The sequence below is a fragment of the Columba livia genome, chromosome 12 (assembly GCF_036013475.1).
Source record: "Columba livia isolate bColLiv1 breed racing homer chromosome 12, bColLiv1.pat.W.v2, whole genome shotgun sequence".
NCBI classification, from domain to species: domain Eukaryota; kingdom Metazoa; phylum Chordata; class Aves; order Columbiformes; family Columbidae; genus Columba; species Columba livia.
In genome coordinates this window covers 19749591-19773023 of record NC_088613.1, presented here as the reverse complement: position 1 = coordinate 19773023, position 23433 = coordinate 19749591, and the positions used below count along the sequence as shown (strand labels likewise).

The window sequence follows — 23433 nt, the reverse complement described above, 5'->3', positions numbered from 1 at the left end:
TGTGGCCTCCGGTGAAAATGAGTTTGACACCCGTGGCACAGAGAAAGGACCTTGGGGTGGGTTGCAGCACCGGCACAGCCCCCACGGGACATGGAAACCCTTTGGAAAACCTCATCTCCTTACCCTGACGACGTTGCCTTTGTCCGGTGTGTCCTGCAGGCCTTCCCGGCTCCCAGGGAGGCTCCATCGACACCACTGCCTGCTCCCCATCGGCTTCTCTGCGCTTTCCTGAAGACCTGCACGGTGTGTTGGTAGCTGGTTAGACATCTCCATCCCTCCTGGACTCTCCAGCTCCTTTGGTCATTTTAACAGACTTAAATGTCTCATTTTATGTCTGATATTATGCATGAATTGCCTTTTTCTGTTGGATTCAGATATATAGGGGATGCAGTTTTTGGTCTCGTTTTCGTATTTGCCTTCCCATCCGTTTCTCTCTCTTTTTCTTAACTTTTTATTTCACTGTCTGTGATGCTTACCCCGTTGCTATTTAGGGCTTAATACTAACTCTTGAGGACTGAGTAGTGGAAAATAATAAATTATAGGAGCATAAATGGGCAGAAATGCCTGCAAGAGTTTCAGGAAAAATGTTTGTTGCTAAGTTTTGATGGTAAATTGACATAAAACAATATCCAGGCAGGGTGGAGAATTGGCTTTTTTCCAAAAGCTAGCCTTTAAAAATTATAAACATTCACCTGGAAGTTAATATACTTTTCAAACATGAGCAGTTTTTACCATACAGTTTTCACTCGGTGCCTGGCTTAAGTGGAAAAATTTATTTGAAACGGGCATTAAAAAAATACTATTATACTCACTGAAAGAAATCAGTGGGGAAACATCCCTATTATTTTCTAATTAATTGTAAAAACTGGTCTCATTCCACTAGCCCCAGAGGTCCCAGGTGAGTCAGGCCAGCTCTCCATTTCTCATAACATCCAAAATATCCTTATTCGAGCTACTACCTGTAGGGCTTTTACCTTTGGAAAGGATTTGTCAGATGCCTGACAGACTGAGCAGGGATGAGAGATGGCAGCCAGCTCAGCTCGGCCTTGATAAAACCACGGAGAAAATTAACGAGCTGCTTCATCATCTTTTTCTCACACTTATGCGGTGGGTGATGATAATTTCACCTGCTGCGGAAAGGGCAAAACCAGGAAAAAAATATCTCCCCACAGCAATCGGGGAAGAGTTTTATGAGACTGTAAATTTGAGTAGAAAAGGGAATGTGAAAACGAGGAGAAAAGATTTCATTATTGCCTCACAATTAATTATAAACAGCTTGGGATTTGCCTTCTAAACTCTCTCATAATACTGAAACAAGGCAATAAATCATCAGGTGGTATATTTAGAAGTGACCAACATAAATAATCCTTTATGAGGGCAGGGAATCAATCCCAAAAATTCAGTGCCACAGTAATCAGTAGAAAGAAAGAGGCATAGAGAGCTCAAGCAAGCCTTGGATATTTTAAAGCAGGGATGAGGGACATTATCAGGCAAGTGTCCTTGCAGCCTGGGCTTCCATCCATGCAGCCGCTCACCCCAAGGAGCAGCTGAAACATCAGGAAAGACCTTGGATGAGGTTCCCGCAGAACTTCATCAAAGCCAGACCTCCCCTGCAAAACAGCCTGAGATCAACCAGTTTTGCAGAAAATATTTCAGCAGGAGTCTCTGAAGGTCCCTGGGAGCTGGGACAGACTGTGCTCGCTGTCAGTGCCCATTGCTGCCAAGCTCCTGCAGCAGAAGGACGTGTCCATGCATTGCCAGATGCTGCTGACCCTGCAGTGATGTGGCTGGAGTGTCAATGTGCTGCTGACATTAATGGTGGGCTGAGCATCCCCAACCAAGCCCGGTGCTTCCTCACCTGTCCCAGGCCTCACTCCATGATGCCAGCACACTCAAGCCCTGGCAAAGCTCATTGCATCTCATCCTGGCCACGGGGGCAACACCTTTGGGTGACTGAACATGGTGCAGTAACAGGCTTGTAGCCATCAAGGTGTCCCGCCAGTGCTGCAAAGGGTTTCGCAGACACTATATTTTCTCCTGGGATTTTAATTACTCGCATTTTATGGGACTTGCATAGGCATTAAAGATAGACAAAGTACTGAGAGGAAATCCCTGGTTTAACATTTACCAAAAGGGGATGAGGCAGACTGTCTGCAACATATGCCGTACACTGTTTCTTTTTTTTCTTATTTAATGTGTCTGTTTTCATAAAGGGCCTCTTTAATAGCAATCTCTGTCCCTGCAGTGTTCCCCATTTTAATGGCTTTCTGAGCAGACCCAGCTGGGAGACAAACTTGGGTTTTTTGTCCTCTATCACCCAGCAAAATTCAAGTCCCTCACTCAGAGCCCATCAATCACTTTTCAAATAGGAACCAGGGCCTCTTTATCCTACATGCAATCTTTCTTATTTCCTTCTGTTTAAACAAAAGCAATCACCCCTCTTCACGAAATGGTGCTTGATCATATTATCTTATAAACCATGGACTGGAGCTTGCTTCCCCACTGCTAATTCCCCAGGCCTGCTTGCCACCAGTGTGTTCATCACCTCTTATCAGGAACTCCTATTTTCAAGAGGGAACGAGCATGTTTCCCCATGAAACACTGTGTCCTGGCAGGGAGGAGAGGAACATTATAGTTTTGTAACTATTTGTTTTGCCCAGTGTGGTAGTTGAGACAAACCATACACCCCTCTCTGCTGGGCTGGGGGCAGGAGCTGCATGGTGAGCTGGTCCCAGTATGAGTGAGGCAGAAAACAGCTGGAAGCAAACTTGCCCTGATTAGAGTATCTCATTAGAACAACTGCTTTGTGGTGCACACACCCCTTCTTCCAAGCAGGGTGGGCAGTGCTGGACACCTGTAAGGGCAAGACCCAGCACTGGCTTGCAAAAGCATGTGAGCACTAGAGATCCATGTGAAATTGACATGTCCTGTCCCAATACGTTATTGCCAGCTCTGACAGCCACCCCAGGGAGAGAACCACAGAATGCCCTGGGTTGGAAGGCACCACAAGGATCATGGAGTCCAGCTCCTGTCCCTGCACAGGACACCCCACAGGTCACCCCGTGTGTCTGAGGACGTTGTCCAGTCTCTTCTTGAACACTGTCAGGTTGGGGCTGTGATACCTCCCTGGGGAGCCTGTTCGGTGTCCAGCACCTCTGGGTGAAGAACCTTTTCCTCATGTCCCACTGACCCCCCCAGCACATCTTCTGCCATTCCCTGGGCTCTGTCACTGTCACAGAGAAGAGCTCAGCCCTGCCCCTCCTGCTCCTGCTGAGGAACCTGCAGCCCATGAGCTCTGCCCTCAGTCTCCTCCAGACTGAACAAACACAGTGACTTTAGCTGCTCCTAATACAGCTTCCCCTCCAAACCCTTCACTGATTTCGTAGCCTCTTCTGGACGGCTTTATATCCTTTTCATACTGTGATTCCCAGACCTGTACACAGTACTCCAGGTGAGGCTGCACCACAGAATCATAGAATCATTTCAGTTGGCAGAGACCCTCAGGATTATTGAGTACAACCATAACCTAACCCAACTCTACCACTAAACCATGTCCCCTAAGAACTTCATCTAAACACCTTTCAAACCCCTCCAGGTATGGTGACTCCACCACTGCCCCGGGCAGCCTGTTCCAATACCTGACAGCCCTTTCCAGAAAGACTTTTTTCTTAATATCCAATCTAAACCTCCCCTGGTGCAACTTGAGGCTGTTTCCTCTTGTCCTATCACTTGTTACTTGGGAGAAGAGGCCAACACCCTCCATGCTACAAGCTCCTTTCAGGCAGTTGTAGACAGTGATAAGGTCTCCCCTCAGCTCCTGTTCTCCAGGCTGAACCCCCCAGGTCTCTCACATGCCCACAGTGCTGAGTAGAGCAGGACAATCATCTCCCTCGCCCAGCTGGAGATTTCCACAGACAAGGCATCTCTGATGAGCCAGAAAGTAAGCACAGGAATGGTGCTCTGTTCTTGACCTGGGTCAATACATCCTCACGATGGATCATCACCAGCCCACCACTGTCTGCTTGAACGCAGGTGTCCTCCCTGGTGTCCAGGTCGTGGCAGCGGGAACTGCCGAAGCATTGGAAGGGTGGGTATCCCAGATCCAACCAGCAATGCACCGAGTGCTCCAGAACTGCTGTGTCCCTGGCACCTCCAAGGAGGAAGGAGGACATTCGGGGCGACAACGTGTATCGTAACAGCGCTGTGGGAAAAGTGTCTTCCTTTACAGTTCTTATGAAATACTATCCTTTTTCAGAAAGTCCATTTCTCAGTATTATCCTGAGATTATGATTACCACCACATTTTATTTTCCTGTTATCTGCTTGCTATAGGCTTTCCTGAGTCCTCCAGCATCAGTAACAGCTTGTAGCAACAACTACAGCAGGTTAATGGCATTACGCACAAATAATTTCTTATTACCACTCTTCATCATGTCCCTTTCATTTAATTGCCTGTTACCGTGTTTTTAAATTACAAGGAGAGTAATAATGTCCTGCTGACTTTCCCTACACAACTTACTTTTTGACCCCTTTTATCGTGTCACTGCTTTTCTGCCGCAACTAGGAAAAGATTTTGCTCCCTGTTTTTCCCTCTCTTGGCTCCATAGTTTGCAAATCATTCTGGTATGGAAAAATAGGTTTCTGCTGACTGTAAAAGTATTTCTATGAGGTGCTTGCTTTCTCCATTTCTAGCAAAATTTCAAAAAGGAACATTTTAATTAAGGATTAGTATCTGAGCTTCTGCTTTCTCTTTCTTCTTTTGAAGTGGATGAATTTTTGAAAATGACAAGTAGTGGGGAGAAAGAGCCCAAGTGTTTTCCCTGTTCTCTTTTTTCTCGTGACAAAAGACTATTTAGGTGAAGCTTGCTAGCTTGCTTTCCTTCTTTCCTTCCTTCTTTCCTTCCTCTTCTTTCTTCTTCTTCATTCCTTCTTTCCTTCCTTCTTTCCTTCCTCTTCTTTCTTCTTCTTAATTCCTTCTTTCCTTCCTTCTTTCCTTCCTCTTTCTTCCTTCTTTCCTTCCTCTTTCCTTCTATCTTTCCTTCTTCCTTCCTCTTTATTTCTTCCTTTCTTCCTTCCTTCCTTTTCAGGATTTGTGTGCTCCATTGCAGGTACATGTACACTCCCAGCACTGCCCATCCTGGTTTGGTCCCGTGGTCCTGAGGTCATCTGTTTTCCCGCTACGTGTGGCTGAGTGTCTTTCCTGGGGGAACTGGCACTGGGCAGGGAGGAGCTGGAAGAGGTGGTGGGTATGTTGGGATATGGCTGTGGTGCACACCTGAAAACAGGAGCTGAGAGGTGCTCTGGTGTCCCTCTCTTCAGTCACAGCCTCCAGCATCTCAGGGTTGCAAACTGCTGCTGTTGGCTGACTGGGGCAGTACTGGGATCAGCAAGAGGGTGAGCAGACCCAGCACTCAGGTCCACTTCTTGGTGCTGTGCCACTTCACCTCTGTGAGATGGGAGCTGCTGCAGCTGCCCTGGTGTAGAACAAAGCAATGCACAGTGCTGCCCCGCACAGGGATGCAGGCCAGTCGACAACTGAAAAATTTGGGATGTGGAGGAAGCTTCTTCTTTCAGCCCAGCATGGGAAAAGCTGACAGAAGAACTGTCCTGTCCATGCTCATGTGCAGGCTGCTACTAGCACAGGCTCCCTCTGTTCCTACTTGGGACTCACCAGGTTCTGCATCCACAGAGCAGGGAGATTACAGCAAAACACCCAGGTATTCATTCTGGCCTTAATGGGAAATTCTGAAACAGAACAAAAGGGCCCTGGAGAGCCACAGGAGTGGGAACTACATGCAATGGTCTGATCCTGCACCCTGGTGAGCTCCAGGGTAGCTCCCTCCAGCTGCCCGTGGCTCAGACTCTCTAACCATCCTTTGTACCCCACAAGAATGGCATGGGCTTCACCCCAGAAGATGAGAGGTGGGCAGATATCAGGGCTGTGGTCTCAGATGGCCAGCGGCTGTTGGTATGATCACTGCTGTGTGTCCAGTTCAGCAAGTGCAGCTAGGCAGAGCCCTTGGCTGGGATCCTTCAGCCACCAGCCCCATTTCCTTCCCAAGGCTTCATTCTCTGGCTCTGGGGTCTGGACACAAATTGATGAAGTAGGTGCGAGGCTGGAAGAAGCTGCGCTAGCACTCTGATAGACTAAACACACCATGACAAGTGGTTTTTGACATTCAAGTGTGGCCAAGCTGGCATGGAACTTTCCATTACAGAGCTTGGTTTTGCTGAAGGAAAATGTGACTTCTGTGCAATCAAAAACTTCCAGAGGAGACAGATCAGTTTCTCTTTTTATCTTCAGAAACACCTGACTGGAATATTTTGAGTCAGATGGAGTGACTTCTGTTGAAATGATCACCTTGGGACAACACAGCCCCACAGTCAGCTCACTGTGCAATCATTCTGCTCTCACAAATATTGCTATGAACACACTCGTGTCTTCAGGGACAGGCTTGGTGCCATCTCCTTACAGGGCAAAGAGTGTCTGAGGAGTCTGTGACCAGCTCTTCTTGCATGAAATATGGACCAAGAATTGCCAGGTGGTCTCATGTCCCCCTCAGGATACCAGCTCGGCCACCTGTGCATCATTTGTGAGTCCTGCAAAGGGAAGGTGCACAAAAGCGACAGATCTGCAAAGCAGCTAAACAAAACTGGATAACATGCAGTGCCACAGCTCACAGACAATGCCTGGTGTAAAGCAGAGGCAGCTTTGTCATGTGTTGCCAGCTGCAGATCTGGTCCATGGAAAGAAAGTAAATTCATGGCACAAAATTTGGGGAAGACACCCGTGGTAGAGTGTGATTGCCATGTTTCCTACATCTAAATAAATCACTGCTCAGCAGCACAGAAGTCATATATGTAAAGCACTCACTTCCTTTTCTTCTTCCTAACAAGAAGGTTTTGGCGTGTTCAAAAAAGGCTTTGATTTCCCGGTCATAGAGTCTGCTGAGGTTCTGGGCATAGATCTGGAAAAACAAGACAGACACAAAAATTCCTGGTGTATCTCATCTCTGCATGAACAGTGATGACATCATAGCTTTTTCTTCAGCTGCCGACTTAAAAATGAAAGTCAGTAGATGGCAACTGAAAGAGACCTTTTAGTTTTGGTGTGTGAGACCTTCAGAAAAGCAAAAACCAGCAAAAATAATAGAAACCAAGCCACAGTGATATAAAATGAACCACTCAGTTACTTAACAATGTCCTTATTAATAGAAGAGGCCAAGGACTTTAGGATGTCCCTTCCCCAGAACCCTTTAAATAAAGCGATGTTGAATAAAATACAAGATTAGCCACATTCTTTTAATGCTCATTACTCTCATTCAGTAGAGAAATGGCCAGATGAAAGCAAAAAGACCCAACTTTAGCATTTCAGACCTTTTCCTTCAACACAATGTCTGCCACCGAGTTCCAGACTGCTTTCTGTCAAGCACAGAGTTCCAACAACATGTGGTCAAGTTGGCCAGACACTCTCCTAGAAGGGCCAGATGCTGGAAGCTTGTGAGTGGTGTGGGTTTGGTGAAACCAGGCTCTCATCACAAATTAACCAGTTTGACTAATCTGTTCCTGGTGGATGGTTTGCGATATTTGTTCAGGATTTCAGCCGTACCTTGGGGAGATCACAGAACAGAACTGGGTTGGTGCTCTTCAACCAGGCCATGAGCGGGGTGTAGGGCACCAGTTCCTCATGGTGGAGACCGTGGCTTGGTGCAGACAGCTTGTCAATGGGCTGACCAAGAGCAGGGACCTGAGCATTACCCTAAAGCAGGAGAAATGGCAGAAAGAGTCAAATAAAACATAACCTTTGAAAAGCTCTGGAAAATAATTGTATAATCACCCTTGGATGTCCACTTCTGACTTTGCTTGAGAAGTGAATTTAAAGGGTAAAATGGAGCATGTATGATCACTTCCAACTCTAGTTTTAATCTCATATTGTGAGAACAATTCCAAGCCTAGAGGAATGAGCTAGTAATACATGGGATACTCCCACTAAGCACAATGGTCAGGAGAAGACACAGGAGAAACGCTCGTTTTTCAGGAGCATGCTGGAAACTGTCCCTCCAAGCACTGGGAGGTGGGGATGCCTGGAGGGGATGCAGTGGAGAGGAAGGATGCTGCACAGCTGGTGCAGCACATCTGCCAGGGCCACCACAGACTCGGAATCATGTAGGTGGGATGGGAGCCTGGCAGGTTCAGAACAGGTCCAGGTGGAGCAGCTTGCTCAGGGATGTGTCCAGTCTGAGCCTGAAAAGCTCCAGCGATGGAGATCCCACAGTTCTCTCCCAGCTCCCTGCCAGTCACATCCATTCCCAGAGTCAATGCTTGAAAGTAAATGCTGAAATTTTAAGGAAACAACAATCAAGATTTGGGAGTCACTCCTTTTCCCTTCGTGAAGTGAAATCTAGGAGAACAACATTTTCCTTTCAGATTTCTGCCCACAGAGATATTGTCCATCCCGTCTTTCACATCGCAAGACAAGCACTTGAAAATGTTGATCAAAGGATCAAGGGACTGACTTTTATCCTGGGATTTTATGCTACAAACAGACCACCACAACCACCCTTGAAGTAAAACAAGAAAATCTAAAGCAAGAATCTTCAGAACTAGGCAATTTTTAACATGACCAGAGGATTAATGACTGTCACGGGAGGGAATGTGGTAACCTGACACAGAATTGTGCTGGATTTCTTCCTAATACCAATAAAACTAACCAGAGGGCTGCGGGCGAAGGGCAGGGGGAAGGCAAGTGAAAAGACCTCTTTGGGGAGACACTTTGGGAGAATCTTCTTACAGTGGCAGCCCCTGTACTGCTGGTACCAGAATATTCAAATCTCCCAGGATTTTGAGCTCCCACATGAAGAGCAAAACCCACCTGCAGCTCGAAGATGTTCGTAATGTGACCGATGAATGAGTTTTCAAAGTTCTGCTTGAGCGTTTCAAACATAATCAGCTGCTCAGCCACAGCCTGCAGTTTCCGGTAACCTCAAGGGAAAAAAGAGATGGCATCATGGTATGGAGCAGCACAAGCTGTCATGTCTGCAGACCAATGCCACTCAGCACACTGGCCAATAAAACAGGTCTTCAAGGAGTAATTCCAGGCTAAATACTACCACCCAAAAGCCAACCAAGTGAAAAAAGGTGTTCTGTGGTACCACCAGTTCCTTTCCAAACTGTAAGAGGTGACGTACACAGATGGCAGACACCAATGCTTTATGTCCAGGTATTTAGAGGAATTGTATAGATGCTTGCCATAAGTTTGCCTCAACTTTAATGTAAACTGGACCAGTCGATGGCTGAGCCCAGAGGGAGGTGCCTGCAGACCTGCTGTGGTGTGTGGATGCCCCAGCTCACCATTTGCAGCATGGATTGGATTTCTCTAGGAATGGAGACAATCCTCCACCAGCTACTTTTCTCCAAGGATGTTCACCAGCAATGTTACGTTGGCTTTTCCAACCCTGCTTGTTTGTACTTCTAGGTGAAGCTGCTGAAGACTGTGAAAGCTTCAGTGATATCTCCAGAAGAAAGCTGACCCTGCCAGCCTGTTTCCCCAGCTTGCATCTCTGGGTGCATTGCAGGAAAAGAGTGTCTGTAGCTTTGCACCGTACACTCTGGGTACCCCAAAGTCAGTGCTGCTGCTTAGCTTCCCAAATACATGCCTGCCTTCAATTTCTTTTTTACTGTGCCCCAGACAGGCTGCCCAGTGAGCATGTGAGCTAGTTCCTGGGAACAAGCCCTCTTGCTTCACAAGTTCGGGGGCACCTGCACAGGCTGAGTAGCACAGGATGGTGCTGGGTGGCAGATGAGCCAGTGGCTTTCTGTCTGCAGACATAAATCTCTGCTTGCAACTCACCAGGCTGTATCAGGATGTTCATGCAGGCAGACAAAGCCTCTGCTGCAGCAATGCAGGCTTTCACTCTGCTGGGGCTGGAAAGATCTGCCTGGCTCAAGGCATCACAGTGTTCCTTGCCGAGGTCGAGGTGGGTCTATAAAAGGAAAGCCACAAAAGAACAAGTACAAGCACATCCAGCTTCTCATCTCTTCTCGATCCACCCAGAAGTCTGCTGGCTTGAAATAGCCAAGTGCCACCTTCAGCTGCCAGGCTGCATGTGTCTCTCAAGAAGACCATGCTGCCCTATCCCCACTAAAACCAAAGGTCTGCACGTTAATAACTGGAGCAGTCCCAGAGGAAGCCCTGAGAAACCTCAGCACAAGCTTACAAAGGGTCGGCACCTCTGGGATCACTACTGGCAGCAAAGTTATAGGGAGGAGAAAGAAAAAGCAAAGGAAACTGCAGCTTCAGTTACTCAAAAATGAAAAGGTCAATGACAGGTCACCATAAGCAATGGAAGTGAGGATTAGGGGCACAGTTCTTGCATTTGTGGTATGTTATGTATGTAAATCATTTGCTTTCCCATACTCCCAGAGGTGATCAAGAGTCTTTCCTCTGGCTGTGCTGTCCCTTGTGCTGGTGTCTCTGTGGCTTGAGGTACTGCAGAGAAAAGCTTCTTACTCCACAACGGATGCTTGTGTATTCCTGGATAATGATTATTGGCTATTGAAATTACTATCATCTACTAGTGAGAGCAGTTTTCCATAGTGCAAATGTATACACTGAGTGCCACCAAGTGAAGGGAGGAAGAAAGCAACTACCCTCAGTGACAATTGCTTCCCTGAAGGAACCCCATGACCCAGGCATACGGATGCCTGGAATTTGAAGGCATGAGTTTGGGAGGATCTCAGTGCTTTGAACTGCCCCAGCAGCCTCTGATCATGTAAGAAGTCCCAAAACTGATAGTGAAAGGCAGAGCACAGCATCCCAAGTGAAAGGCTGCAGAGCTGTGTTTGGAAGGTCCTTGGCTAATCATTTGAGGTTAATCTTTCCCATGAGAAGGCCTTTAAGGGACCTCTCTTACAACCCTGGACCACAGTGAGGGTACTGCACATCATGTCTGCTGCTGGTCTGCCTGTAGCCCATCCCATCTGTGTAGCCATCCCTATATTATCATTTCATCAAAGTCCCAGATGTCTAAGCCAGCACAGCTCTGTAGCCTTTGCAGACAGATAATAGTTCTCAGAGTGTTTGAGGCTCACTGCAAGTTTTTCCTAATAAATTCAAGAGGCTGAAGATTTGTCTTTGCAAATCCACATACCGTGAGGAAGAGGATCTCATCCATCAGCCTTGTCTTGTTGGAAATTACATGATGTAGCAAGGAGTTTTCACGGTGGATGTGGTCCATCTGCTGCTTCACGCTTCCCAGTAACTCATCGTAGATCTGCAAGGTCTCTTCCATTCTGTCCACCTCTACCAGGGCTTCATCAATAGAGCCCATCAGCTGTGTCACCTGCTTCTCAGAAGAGATGATGGCTCTAAGGTTGGCCTGTGAAATGGAGAAACAGAGGGCTTCAGCAGTGTAGCAGGGACTGGTCACCACCATCTGAGAGTCAAATATCCTGACTTTCACCCTTGAAGCAGAAACCCTGTCATTACAACATGCTGTTATAATTGCAGCTGTCCTGCATCACTACCTGCAGAAGGTCAATGTCTCGTCTTTGCACTTGGCTAAACTCTCCATCAGCAACCATCTGCAAGTGCCAAGCACCAGGGCAAAACAAAACCCTCCCCTGAGCAAGGTGTATGCTCAGAGGACTTTCATCTGCCACAGCAAAAAGGTTGCTGCAGAGTCTCTGGGCAAATCCAACCACAAGCAGAACACAGTCTTTGTAGGTTTGGAGAGGGTACCAAGCCCTGCTGGCTTCTGCACCCCACTTTTACCTCTGTGCACTGGGGGGGGTCTCAACTGGACACTGCACAAAGTCTCCAAACCTCAATCCCCACAACTTCCCTGAGGACCTAGGTGTCCATCCCACAATACTTGTAAGGAAACATGCTAGCTTTGTGGCACTGGCCATTTCTGACTGGTTTTAAAGCATTTATGCAGACCATAGCCCTGCCAAGTGCCTGTCACACCACATTTAACACAGCTCCGGGCATTGCCACTGCTGCCAGGGTGTTACCCAGCTGAGCTGCTCTGGTAGTGGAATTAATAAACAGTTAAATCATGCATGAGACGTGCACATATATATGTCTCTAATACGGCAACTGAAGGCACAATTTGCCTCAGGATTTCTCAGGCGTTTGTTTTGATGGGTGGTAGAGATGTAACAGCGTGTTAATTGCTGCTGACAAGCTCTGTTAGAGATTAAGTGCTTCCAAATGTTAATTGTATCATTTTCAGGGCCTATGTACCATGCAGGATACCAAAGAAAACAATCAATAGACACAGGCCTAGGAGGCATGAGGCTTCCAGACTGCTATTTTTCTCTCCATTAATAAAGCTTTTGAAGAAGTTTGTCTTTTCTGATTTTCGTTTACCTGACATCTTTTTCATTAAGTGAAGAAGAACAACAGAAGCATCTGCATCCCCAGTATGTCCCGTGCCCGGCTCTCCGGTGGGAAACGACAGGAGGCAGGGAAGCAAACTCTTGCGAACCCAAGTCAGGTTACTGGGGCTTGGCCCTACCCTGCGCTCCAAATTGTGAATGTGTCTGAAAGCCCAGTAGATGCTGGACATCTACTATCTCCGTATTAAGGACTTTCTCTTCTTTGAGTTCCACCTGCATTGCTGTCAGGATGAAGATGAGCTGGCATCTCCAGCTCTAAAGGTGCTACATGCAGGACAAGATGCTGGACCAGCACGGAGATGCTCCTGAAACGTGTAAGAGCCACTCTGCAACACACACCTGGACCGCGTGGCTTTGGTCTCACCAGCAAAGCATGGATTGCACTCTCCTGTGACAAATATAGTGCCCTTCCAGGAAAGCATGGGAGAAAGGACTATGGGGGGGTGGCTTCATATGTTGGCAGTTTTACAAAGGATCTAGAAAGGTTGGAGGAATTCTGTAGAGGAGAAAAACTCTATGTTATAGCAAACACAGCAAAACATCTCTCTCAAATTCTAGGATGCAACTACCCCACTACAGAGTGATGCAGCTGTCCCAGGGGAGCCTGGTGGTAGCACAGCAAGCAGAGGTTTCACTTGCCAGCCGAGTTTGAAGCAGGGATCGCTGATGTCCACAGATCCTCCAAAAGCACCAACAACACTGAGCGAATGCTCTCTATTGCCCAGAGCCCAATGAGCCTACGCGGGCCAGCACATGGGACCTGGGCAGGAGCAAACAGCCCCCTCCCCAGACTGCTGCTTCCCAACCACACACCAGGGACCCCGGCACAGCCACGGGCTCTGCCTGCAGCTTCACTTGTTATTAAATGTTCCTAAATTACAGCCATAAACTTCCCACAAGCCTGTCACTGTCACGCCTTCAGATTGTCTTATTAGGGCTTAACAGACCCACGGGGGTTTGCCTGGAGCAAAGCATCACCGGTGACATTGGCGGGACAACCGTGGGCTCAAAGGGCTCTCCAGAGAATCACCGCTCGCATCAGGGTAATAACTCTCCCGCTGGAGATGGCACAGAGCTGCCGGGAGCTGCCTGCATTTCAGCAGGAGCTGGGATCCTGCAAGGACATCGGAATACCAATGTAAAAATCAGAGCTGGCGGCCTCCCAGCTGCCCTGGCCGTGCTTTCCTTCCCTCCCGAGCAGATAAGCACTTCCTTGCTGCTGGTGCAGTGTTTCGCAATCCCCAGAAGAGACGGGTTAGCAGAGGGTGGTTCGTATTGTAAGGCAGAGGACAAGGTGTTGTCACCGGGATGTGGAGAAAAAACGTTTAAATATATGCATGTGCTAGTCTAACTTGTTGATGTTAATAACACTTAATAGCATAGATTAAACCTTAGAATTAGAAACATCTCATTAATTAATTTGTATTAGCAATAAGTGGCATTTATTCATTAGAGGGCATTAAATTTATGTATTCAACAGCACCTTTAGTCTTAAAGAACTTAATAGAGATTTATTAGTTGCTCTCATAGGATAGTTTACAGCTGGGAAACAGTCGCAAAGTGCCTGCACGACAAGAGCAAGGAGGAGCAGACCTTAGGAGTCTGGTCTTCCAGATTAACTATTAAGTTTCCTAGTGTAATAAGTCATATATAAATACAAATTGGGACTACAGCAAATACTGGAGCTAAAGGAGGTTGGATTTAGAGTTTGTGGTTTCTCATATGTTTTAGGATATTTCCTTTGGCTTTGTTTTCCCCCCCTTTGTTCATCGGTTACCTACCCATAAAATCCTAGCACCAGATATATTAGCATAAGATAAATGCTCGAAGCAGGTATCTTATTATTTTGCTTCAACACTCAAAGAAACAAGTTATCCTTTGCAGAAATGCAATAAAATACAGAAACTGATAAAGTAAATAAAGCTCATTAGTCTGAAAATAATGTGTGCCTTCTTCATTGGCCCTTTCTACTACCGTTTATCTTTTGCTTTTTATCTCCTTCCAGCTCAGTTTCATTTTTTCCTTTTCTCTTTCTTCCTAACTGCTGCTTTTCCTCCTGCAGGGATCATTGTTGGCCTTTTCCTTGTCTTCCAGACATCCTGCCTGTCAAACCACCCTTTCTGCTCTTCATCACCCTCCACTTTTTGCATGCACACTCATCCCTTCTGTCCCTGACTCAACAGTCTTTTATGCTTCCTACCCAGCTTTTCTCTGTTCTTCCCTTCTAGAGGTAACCAATGTGCTCATGCATGTTTGGTGGTTTTTGTTTGTTTTTTTGTTTTAAAAAAGAGAAATAACGGGAATTTTTGAGGTATCTGTGACAGACCTCATGGCAATGTGACAGGACACATCCTCATCGCTTCTGCATGTACTGGGTGCAGATGGCCATGTTGGATGAGGTTCTCCATGGGCTCCAGACCTGGCTGTGGATTTGTCAGGAGCCTGGGGAGCTCTCAGTGCCCTGAGGTGTCTGTCAGGCTAAACCTCCCCATGGGACATCTGGCCCCATGCAGACAGGGAGGGGAAGACACGTGGACGTCGTCACCACGTTTTCCCCTCGGGACAGTTCCTGTAAATCTTTTCCAGATGTGGTTAACACTGTGGGGTTGCTCAACATTGCTGCTGACCACTGACCTGGCTGGGGACACAGCTTGTAGACTCAGCAGTAAGACAAATTTCTTCTGTGCTGTTGACTGCAGAAATTATGGTCCTAATGCGCACTGCAGGGGACACAGAGACCTTCTGCACAACGCGAAGGAGCTCCTGGAGCTCCCCAGGCTCATTCACCTTCTCAGCCAGCCACAGAACACCCCACTTAATTTTTCCCCACAGTTAAACCCTTACCCATCCCTGCACTGCCTCCAGAAGTTATAATCTCTCACAGCTGCATGTCCACGTGCAGCTGGGCTCCATGTCCTCCTCTACGGCTGAGGCTGTGCCACTATTTTGTTTTATTCCTTTCCAGAACTGACAATGGGCTTCATGTGTCCTGAGTTGGTCAGTCACCATGTTCATCAGAGGGACAACACCTCAAGCCAACATCTAAGGGTGGTTAAGCACGTTAAATGCCTTTAATAGCACAACACCAAGATTACTTGCTCTCAGATCATGTGCTCCCAGTAAATTAAAGAGTTGCCGATGCTCAGACATTCAGTCCAGTGCCCCTACATGCCTACCGCCTTCTTTTCAGGTGAGTCACAGCCCTTGGCCCCCTTACCTCATCCAGCACTTGGAGATCATTGCTCAACTGTTCTGCAAAGGCCACAGAGTTGTTCACAAGGGGCTCATACTCCTCCATCAGCTTCAACACATCGGCAGCTTCCTTTGGTGTCATCTCCTGGTACACAGTGAGCTCCTCCTGGCTCTCCATTTCTGCAGTGTCCTTCCTGTCTTCTTGGGACCTTTGTCTCCCTGCATGGACAGGAGGAGACAGAGATGACTAAAGCTTTCTAGCTATGTCATTTTAGATTTTTATATCTATCTATCTATCTATCTAGATATATCTCTGTATTTATTGATAAACTACTGGGAAACCTTACCAGGCAAGCAGCCAGTCTCCCCCTAGGCTGACGTTACCAACACTTTACTGCTCATCTTGCCCAGCTCAGAGTGCAGATAACATCTCTGAAGACAGGATAAACTGTCCATATATTTTTCTTCCCAGCCTAGTGCTGTGTCTTCATGACAAGGGTTCATGGATAAATCAGGTAGCTGTGCCCCCAGATACACAACACATGGATCCTCCTGCTTCCCTCTCACTGGTACCCACCTCCACCACTCCTATCATCCACATTCACTTAAATTTATTCACCTTCTGTTCCTAAAGTGATGATAGTGATGATGCAAAAAACCCAAACCACTGTAAGCATGACAAGGAAACTGATTGATTACCTTCTGCTGCACAGGAGGGGACATTCACAAATGTGATAGAGCTGGCAAGGAATCGGTGGTTCAGCTTCCACAAGCACCTGATAAAGGTTTTCTTCTCATCAAAGCTGCTAGTGGTCCACTTGTAAACCTTATCGAACTGCAGATCAAAATCCAGGCTTGCCTAGATGCCAACAGTTAATTACCGCATCAATTAAACGTCACTCGGCACACCACACACACTCAGCACAGGTTTGCAGCACATTTTAATTGCAGACACTGAACATTGTGAAAACAACTTGTGCACTGGGAAGAAAAACACCTTCCTGTTGCACGTCTATGCTGCAGTTTCAAGCTTTGGGGTTTTCAGGGGCCCCAGGAATCCACATTGCGAGTGGAGACTAGCACGGGGCTTAGATGTTAAAGGAGAGAGCTTTGCTTGCACCGGCAGCTTGGTCCCTTCAACCAGGGGGGTGATGCTGAAGCTCCCTGAGACCACCTAGCAAAAATCCCAACTGGCACATACTGGGGAGGTGACCCCAATGCTACTGGCCACATCATGCCAGCGACTAGACTGGATTTGGTGGAGCTACACAGGTATAGCTGGACTCAGATCTGATCAAGGGCTAAAAGGGGCTATTGCTCCCAACCTTCCCACAACACCTGATGTGATGGACACAGACTCTACCATGCCCAAGGTAACTGTTGTAACAAGTTTGATGTGAAGTCTTTCAATCAATTAATTCCCTGACAAGCTCTGTATTTCCACACTGACAGCAGGCAACTCCTCTGGTTAACAGCAAATACTTCTTCATGTTTCCTTCCCGCAGATACAGACATCTCTCCCTGAACTTATGCTGCTATCCCAAAACAACTGGGTAGGATTTGAGAGGTACGTCCACAGGGCTTGGCAAATAATTGTAAGCATGATAAAAACACTGGAAATAAAGGATGTACAGCAATTCTGATACTAAAAATGGGCATCAGGACATCCATAGTGGGTCAGACCAAGCAATCATCCAGTCCCAGTGTCCCAATAAAGCAAGCTGATTTCTTGTCAAATTATATAAATCCCTCACCTTTTACTGCAAATTTTGGGGGATGAACGCTGATGAATTTTGACAGTGACCAGTGGCAGATGCTTGGGAGAAAAATCATTCAAAGGCAAGTCCAGAGTTATATTGCCTTCAGGTTTCCCTGCCAGCCTCCAGCAGCTTGCTGAGCCAGGGGTTGTATCCACAGCGCTGTGTTTAACAGCCCTTGAAGGACCTACAGTCCCTGATTTCCTCTAATGGTTTTTTGAACTTATTCATAGCGTTGGCATCTACAGCATCCTGTGGCAATAATCTCTGCAGTGTCATGACGTGCTGAATGAGAAAGCTCGAATCAGCTGGAGTTAAGTATTTGGGCTAAGACCAGCTCCAACCCTGCCTCCCACTGCAGATATTCCCCTCTGCAGTCCTCATCCAACCTGAAACCTCAAACCTCTCTTCACTCAAAACTGGGAACACCCAGAAAAAAATGCCCCCACATTTCCCCATGTGGTTTTCATCCATATAAGTGTCAAGATCTCTACATTTATCTACACTGAAAGGATGTATTCTCATGGAGGGGGAACTCCAGCCACAGAAGACTTAGTTTTTGTGACTAAGTGGTATATAGGTGGAGAGAGTAAGGGAGGTTGCTGAACTAGAAACATCCCACAGAAACAAACTCCTTCCCGCACCATCTCATTAGCTCTGCGGCACAGCCTGATCTCATCTTTCGAAGAACTTAGAAGCTGCACTTATAATTATTCATATCATATTCATATCATCACAGACATAGAGTTTATGAAGATTGATGCAGCCCTGCAACACTTTAAAGGTTGCTTTCTGAACACCTTGAAGCAATACATCACACCCCCGCAGTGCTTTGCAGGCTTGGTATCAGCCCTTGCAACGGCGCAGAGCAGCGATGTCTGAGGGAGGAATTTACAGCACGCGTGGTTTATAGCATGCCTTATGAGGAGCTATTAAAGCAGGGAGGCGTGTGCTAATCGCTTCATAAATATTAACTTTGTTTTGGTCAAGGGAGCTGTAGCTTTAAGCACTGCTGGACTTGCAGCATCAGTACTTTGCTGGTGCTGGGGAACAGAGGGCTTCCCAGTGCCCGAGCAAGCCCTTGCTGTGTGTGCTGAATGTTGACTCAATAGCTGGGGCTTGGCTGTAGGTGACGCTATCATAGAATCACAGAATCATTTTGGTTAGAAGAGACCCTCAAGATCATCAAGTCCAACCATAACCTGATTCTAAAACTAAACCATGTCCGTAAGAACTTCATCTATGTGTCTTTTAAACCCCTCCAGGGATGGTGACTCCAGCACTGCCCTGGGCAGCCTGTTCCAATACCCCACAGCCCTTTGAGGAAGAAATTGTTCCAAGATCCAACCTCAGCCTCCCCTGGTGCAACTTGAGGCCGTTTCCTCTGCTCCTGGCACTTGTTCCCGGGGAGCAGAGCCCGACCCCCCTGGCTCCAAGCTCCTTTCAGGCAGTTCAGAGATCAGAAGGTCTCCCCTCAGCTCCTGTTCTCCAGCTGAACCCCCCAGGTCCCTCAGCCGCTCCCATCACACTTGTGCTCCAGCCCCTCACCAGCTCCGTTCCCTTCTCTGAACTCACTCCAGCACCTCTTGTTTTGATTGCCATGGACCTGTTAAGCCATGCAACAGGGAGGGACTGTGCTGACTTGAGCACTGGGCTGAACTGCAGAGCTTGCCCTGTGCTGGGGTCTCCATGGTGGGACCCTGAGAGATGTCACCATGTCCTGGCAGCAGCCTGCTGCTTCAGCCTCTCCTCTGCCTGGGCACCTTGTGCAGCAGCTTCAGCTGGTAAGTAGATCTCATTTTAGGAATGATATGGACAATTCTGGCTACTCATGCATTCAAGAAAGATGAGTTCAGCCTGGAAGAGGCAAGGAAGGGGGCTCCAGGACTGACAAAGAGAGAGGTTGTAAGACTAAGACGTAAGTCTGCTTAGCCTGCCAGAAAGAAAGTTAACAGGAGAGTTGACTGCAACCTAAAATTATATCTGCAAAGGAGAAGAGCTGTCTAACCTAAAGGACAATGGTGGGGACAGGCTGGGAGTTGTAAGAAGGCTTTAGCCATTGGGACAACCAAGTTCTTCATTTGCCTCCCAGTAGGAGGGGGTTGAAAAATACACTAATACTCCAAGAGAGAGTATGATCGGTTTATTTCATTGGGATGGCAAATGAGGGGGAAAGGACTGAAAATCCTGGAGGTATCTTCTAATCCTAAATCCTCAGGAAACAAAGCAGTTTAGAACACTTGGTGGTGCCAGCCTCATCTTCTGAAGGAAAGCTCAGGCAGGATGAAAGCATGTATTTCCTTGTCTACAGGAAAATGTAAGACAATGAGATATCAGTTCAGTTCTACCCACAGGTTCGAGATGCCCTACAAAACTGCAATTGTGATTTTCCTTTCAGACATGCTGTGCAGATGTACTTTATTTGTCCTGGATGCAGAACTGGAAAGCTGTTCTTTTTCTCATTTATTTCTATGCTAGTGAAAACCCAGGCACCTTGCCAAAGCCCCTGGAACATTCACATTAATGAAAAACCTAATTATAACAACTTTAACAACGCTCTGCAAGCCCCAGCAGAAGAAAGAGAATATCTTGTCCATGCTTGCTTTACCAAAAACCTTAATGTCACCCTAAAAGCACAGACTCATGCTGACTCCAGCTCCCTGTAATCCTTCTTTCAGCAAATGCCTCCATTTAATCTTTAAATACCCTATGCAAATGTCTGTCAAGAAGCTTTGTCAACATGGATCAACAGATGGGCCTGTCAATGTGTTCTGCCAATGCTGGAGACCTGACAAGAGTGGTGCTTTGCAGCCCATCTCTCCAGCCTCTGCGGGTTGCTGCAAAGAGCTTTGAGGGGTCCTCTACCTGAGGAATACAGAGAGTTTGACCACTGATTCTGATGGAAGTGGTGTCTGTGCAGTGGTTTCCCACTCACTGCTCACCCTGGTCAGGGATTTGGCCAGCCTGACATTTCCTAACTTAGGGAGGGATGACTCGGGAGGGAGGAAACCATCCCATCCTCAGCGTCCTGGGCATAGGCATCTCCCTGGAAGAGATGAGGGAAACAAGAAGTCCGAAAGCACTGATGTAGGATGGAGGAAACATCCAGGGAGGGACCTCAGTTCAGCACACCCTAGGAAACAGCTCTGAGGGAAGACAGAGGCCTTCCCTCATGGGTCATGGTCATCGTTTTCTCCAGGTTAGCATCATTCAGACTGGTTCAGTCCTGCATTAGAAATCACACACACCCCCCACCCACTGCTCTTCCCACCATCCAAACATATGGGCTGAGCTCCAGAGCACCCAAATTCCCCTGTGGATCTTTGCTTGTGTCTCTCTAACTCCATACATATCTTTCCACCATGATCAGTTCTGCCCTTTGACACTGTCCTGGTTTAACCCGAGCTGGCAATACAACCACACAGCCTCTCGTTCACTCCACCCCTTAACAAGGAAGAGAATCAAAAGGGAAGAAACTTGGATTGAGATAAACACAGTTTAATAAAATAACAAAATACTAATACATTACCAGTAAATATATATATAAAATAGAAATAAAAGATACTTAAGGCAATTCCTCACGAACATGCTGAACAGCCTGTACTAAGAAACAGCCTGGTCCCAGCAGCTGATCCCAAAGAGAGAGAAGAGAGGGAGAAGGCAGAAAAGCCCAGAGGCCTCTGTAGGATGGCAAAAGGCTGGGCTAAACATCCCAACCAAGCTTCCCGGCTACCCCCAGAGAGAGAGGGAGAGAGAGAGAGAGATAGAGCGGAAGAGCAGCGCAAAAAAAGGGTGAGAAACTGGAAAGCCCCACTCTTAAATCCAAAGCATGACCCCAATGGGATGGAATACTTTCATTGGTCAGTCTGGATGTCAGTCAAGCTCTGCCCCATTTCTGTCCCCCTTCCTCAATGCAGAAGGCAGAGCCCTCAGTGTGTTCTTGGCTCTCAGACCAGAGCAATTAAAAATATTAACTTAGTTCTGGGGTGTTATCTGCTTGTTATCAAACTAAGTCCAAATAATGAGCATGATAGCTATGGAAAATAAAGTTTTCTAACCGCATGAAGAAAATTAACCCATTTGGAGTCAAACCAGCACAGCCACAGAAGGAAAAAAATCAGTCCTACCTGATTGAGAGTCTTGCCATCTACCAGCTTCAGCTCTGCTAAAGGCCACTTGTAGGCTATCTTGTATTGCTCTCCTCGGTCTACCTTGACCTTCACCAGAAATGGCTGCATTGGCCTAAAGGCATCCACTGAGAGGGAGAGACAGGGGAGGGTTAAAAAAAAACACACACACACACACACAAAACAGACAAACAAACAAACAAAAACCAAACAACAACAAAACAACCCACCATATTGCTAGCCCAGTACACAACAGTTCAGTGTGAGTGGGCAGCTACAGACAGACACACAGACAGTGATTTTGCATTGTGGCTGTATGGAGAGATGCTACAGGGTTTCTACTGACTTTCCTCTTTGTTGAGTATTTACATATGGAAAGTGATCTCTGGGGTCTAATCCAGAGTACTTTGAAGCCTATGGAGAGATTCCCAATAATTTCAATGAGTTTTAAACCAAGCCATTGTGCTCTACACAACGTAGAAGAAACATTTCAGCAATATCCAAATGCAACAGGGCGCCCTAGTGCAATAAGATTTATGATAGTTACATCCCATATTGCTGGCCCTACAAGAAGGTCCAAAGGTACTGCGTCATTTGACTAATATTCACACTAACAGATTGCATCAAAAATCAGTTCCAATGCCAATTATCTTACAGTCAGCTCTTGGTTCATCTGAGAGGCGCTCACTGTACGTTATTCTGGCTGTTCTGATTTTGATGAGCTAGATATCTCCAAAAAGGAGGCATGGACCAGGGGGTGTTAACTCATGTATTATAAATTCTACTGATAGGGTGGATCCTTGGAGATATTCCTCTTGCCTCCATTGACTACAGAAGGAATTGAAGCACAACATTTAGGTCAAACACTGTGGCCTGGGCTATCAGAAAATAATCTTGTAACAGGTGACTATGCTGTCTAGAAACTCATTGACAGGAAAGCCTCTCCTCTATAAGTTTGTCAAAAAAAAAAAAATCAAAAAATCTGTGTTAACAACTTCTTAGGAGATGGAAAATTCCCAAAGCACTTGCACCTTTAGATACTCATCAAATAGCTACATAATCCTGAAGTGTCTGGGTACTGTTAAAACTCTCACCAAAACTACAGAGAGACAGAATGCGGCTGTAATGCTGTGTCACGTAAGAACGGTTTGTTGCTGACCTCTAATGACAGTTTTGATGCAAATGATTAAAAAAAAACCCAAACCAAAAACATCTTGCATTGGTGAAGGGGGCAATCCTGCAGACACCAGCTCTCTCTAGCCAGCTGAAGATCATCCCATGTTCAAGAGGGAACTTGTGCTCTTGTTGCCAGTTCTTGACATAACTATATGGACATGGCACATCTCCTATCTTTAGATTAACATTTCCTTCATCTAATCTTAAAATACAGCATTCCAAGTAGCAGTCCTGTCTCTTCTCCCAGGTTAGAAAAAGCCCATCAGAGGCCAAAATCTCTGACTGGAGCTGCAATTCAACCTGCCTCCCACACCCCCATGCTTCTCACCTACAACACAGAGAATGGACATTTTCTTCTTCTTCCCCGTCTTCCAGACACGAATGTTTTCCAGCAGCCTCTTTTTCTGTGGGTTGAACACATCTCTTTCCAGCGAGCTCCAAAGAGAAGCCATGGTGGTACCCAAACACCAAATGGTCCTGCCTGTGGTCACAGTCCCATGGGCGGCATGGCAGCTCCTGCAAAACACAAATAGGCTGGAGAGATGATCCACACGCAAGCTCCTGGCACACCAGTAAAATACCTTCTCCCCACATTGAGTTCATCTCTGTTGTCTTGCAGACAGCATGAGTGTTAAGGAATTGTTGTAGACTCAAGGTCAGAAGGGCCCTTTACAATAAGCTGGTCTAAATTCCTGCTTAGTGCAAGCAGAACACGCTAGTGAATCCAGCCTAGTAAGGCCACAGTAAAACTTTCCTAATTGTTTTAAAAAAACCCCATCC

The 23433-nt window shown here is 46.8% G+C and overlaps 1 protein-coding gene across 4 annotated transcripts in view; it reads right to left on the bottom strand.

Annotated features, from left to right (window-relative positions):
• LOC102098749 (exocyst complex component 1) overlaps positions 1-23433 on the bottom strand; it is a 33891-nt gene that overhangs the window by 8063 nt on the left and 2395 nt on the right. For all 4 annotated transcript variants that reach the window (XM_065028046.1, XM_065028047.1, XM_065028045.1 and 1 more), the window contains exons 2-11: positions 22982-23169; positions 21478-21605; positions 16293-16452; positions 15619-15812; positions 11150-11377; positions 9850-9982; positions 8872-8981; positions 7609-7758; positions 6874-6967; positions 124-236 (exon numbers count right to left, since the gene is read on the bottom strand). In XM_065028046.1, the coding sequence (XP_064884118.1) occupies positions 124-236; positions 6874-6967; positions 7609-7758; positions 8872-8981; positions 9850-9982; positions 11150-11377; positions 15619-15812; positions 16293-16452; positions 21478-21605; positions 22982-23105 (1434 nt within the window). In that variant the 5' untranslated portion in view covers positions 23106-23169. The remainder of the gene's footprint in view (positions 1-123; positions 237-6873; positions 6968-7608; positions 7759-8871; positions 8982-9849; positions 9983-11149; positions 11378-15618; positions 15813-16292; positions 16453-21477; positions 21606-22981; positions 23170-23433) is intronic.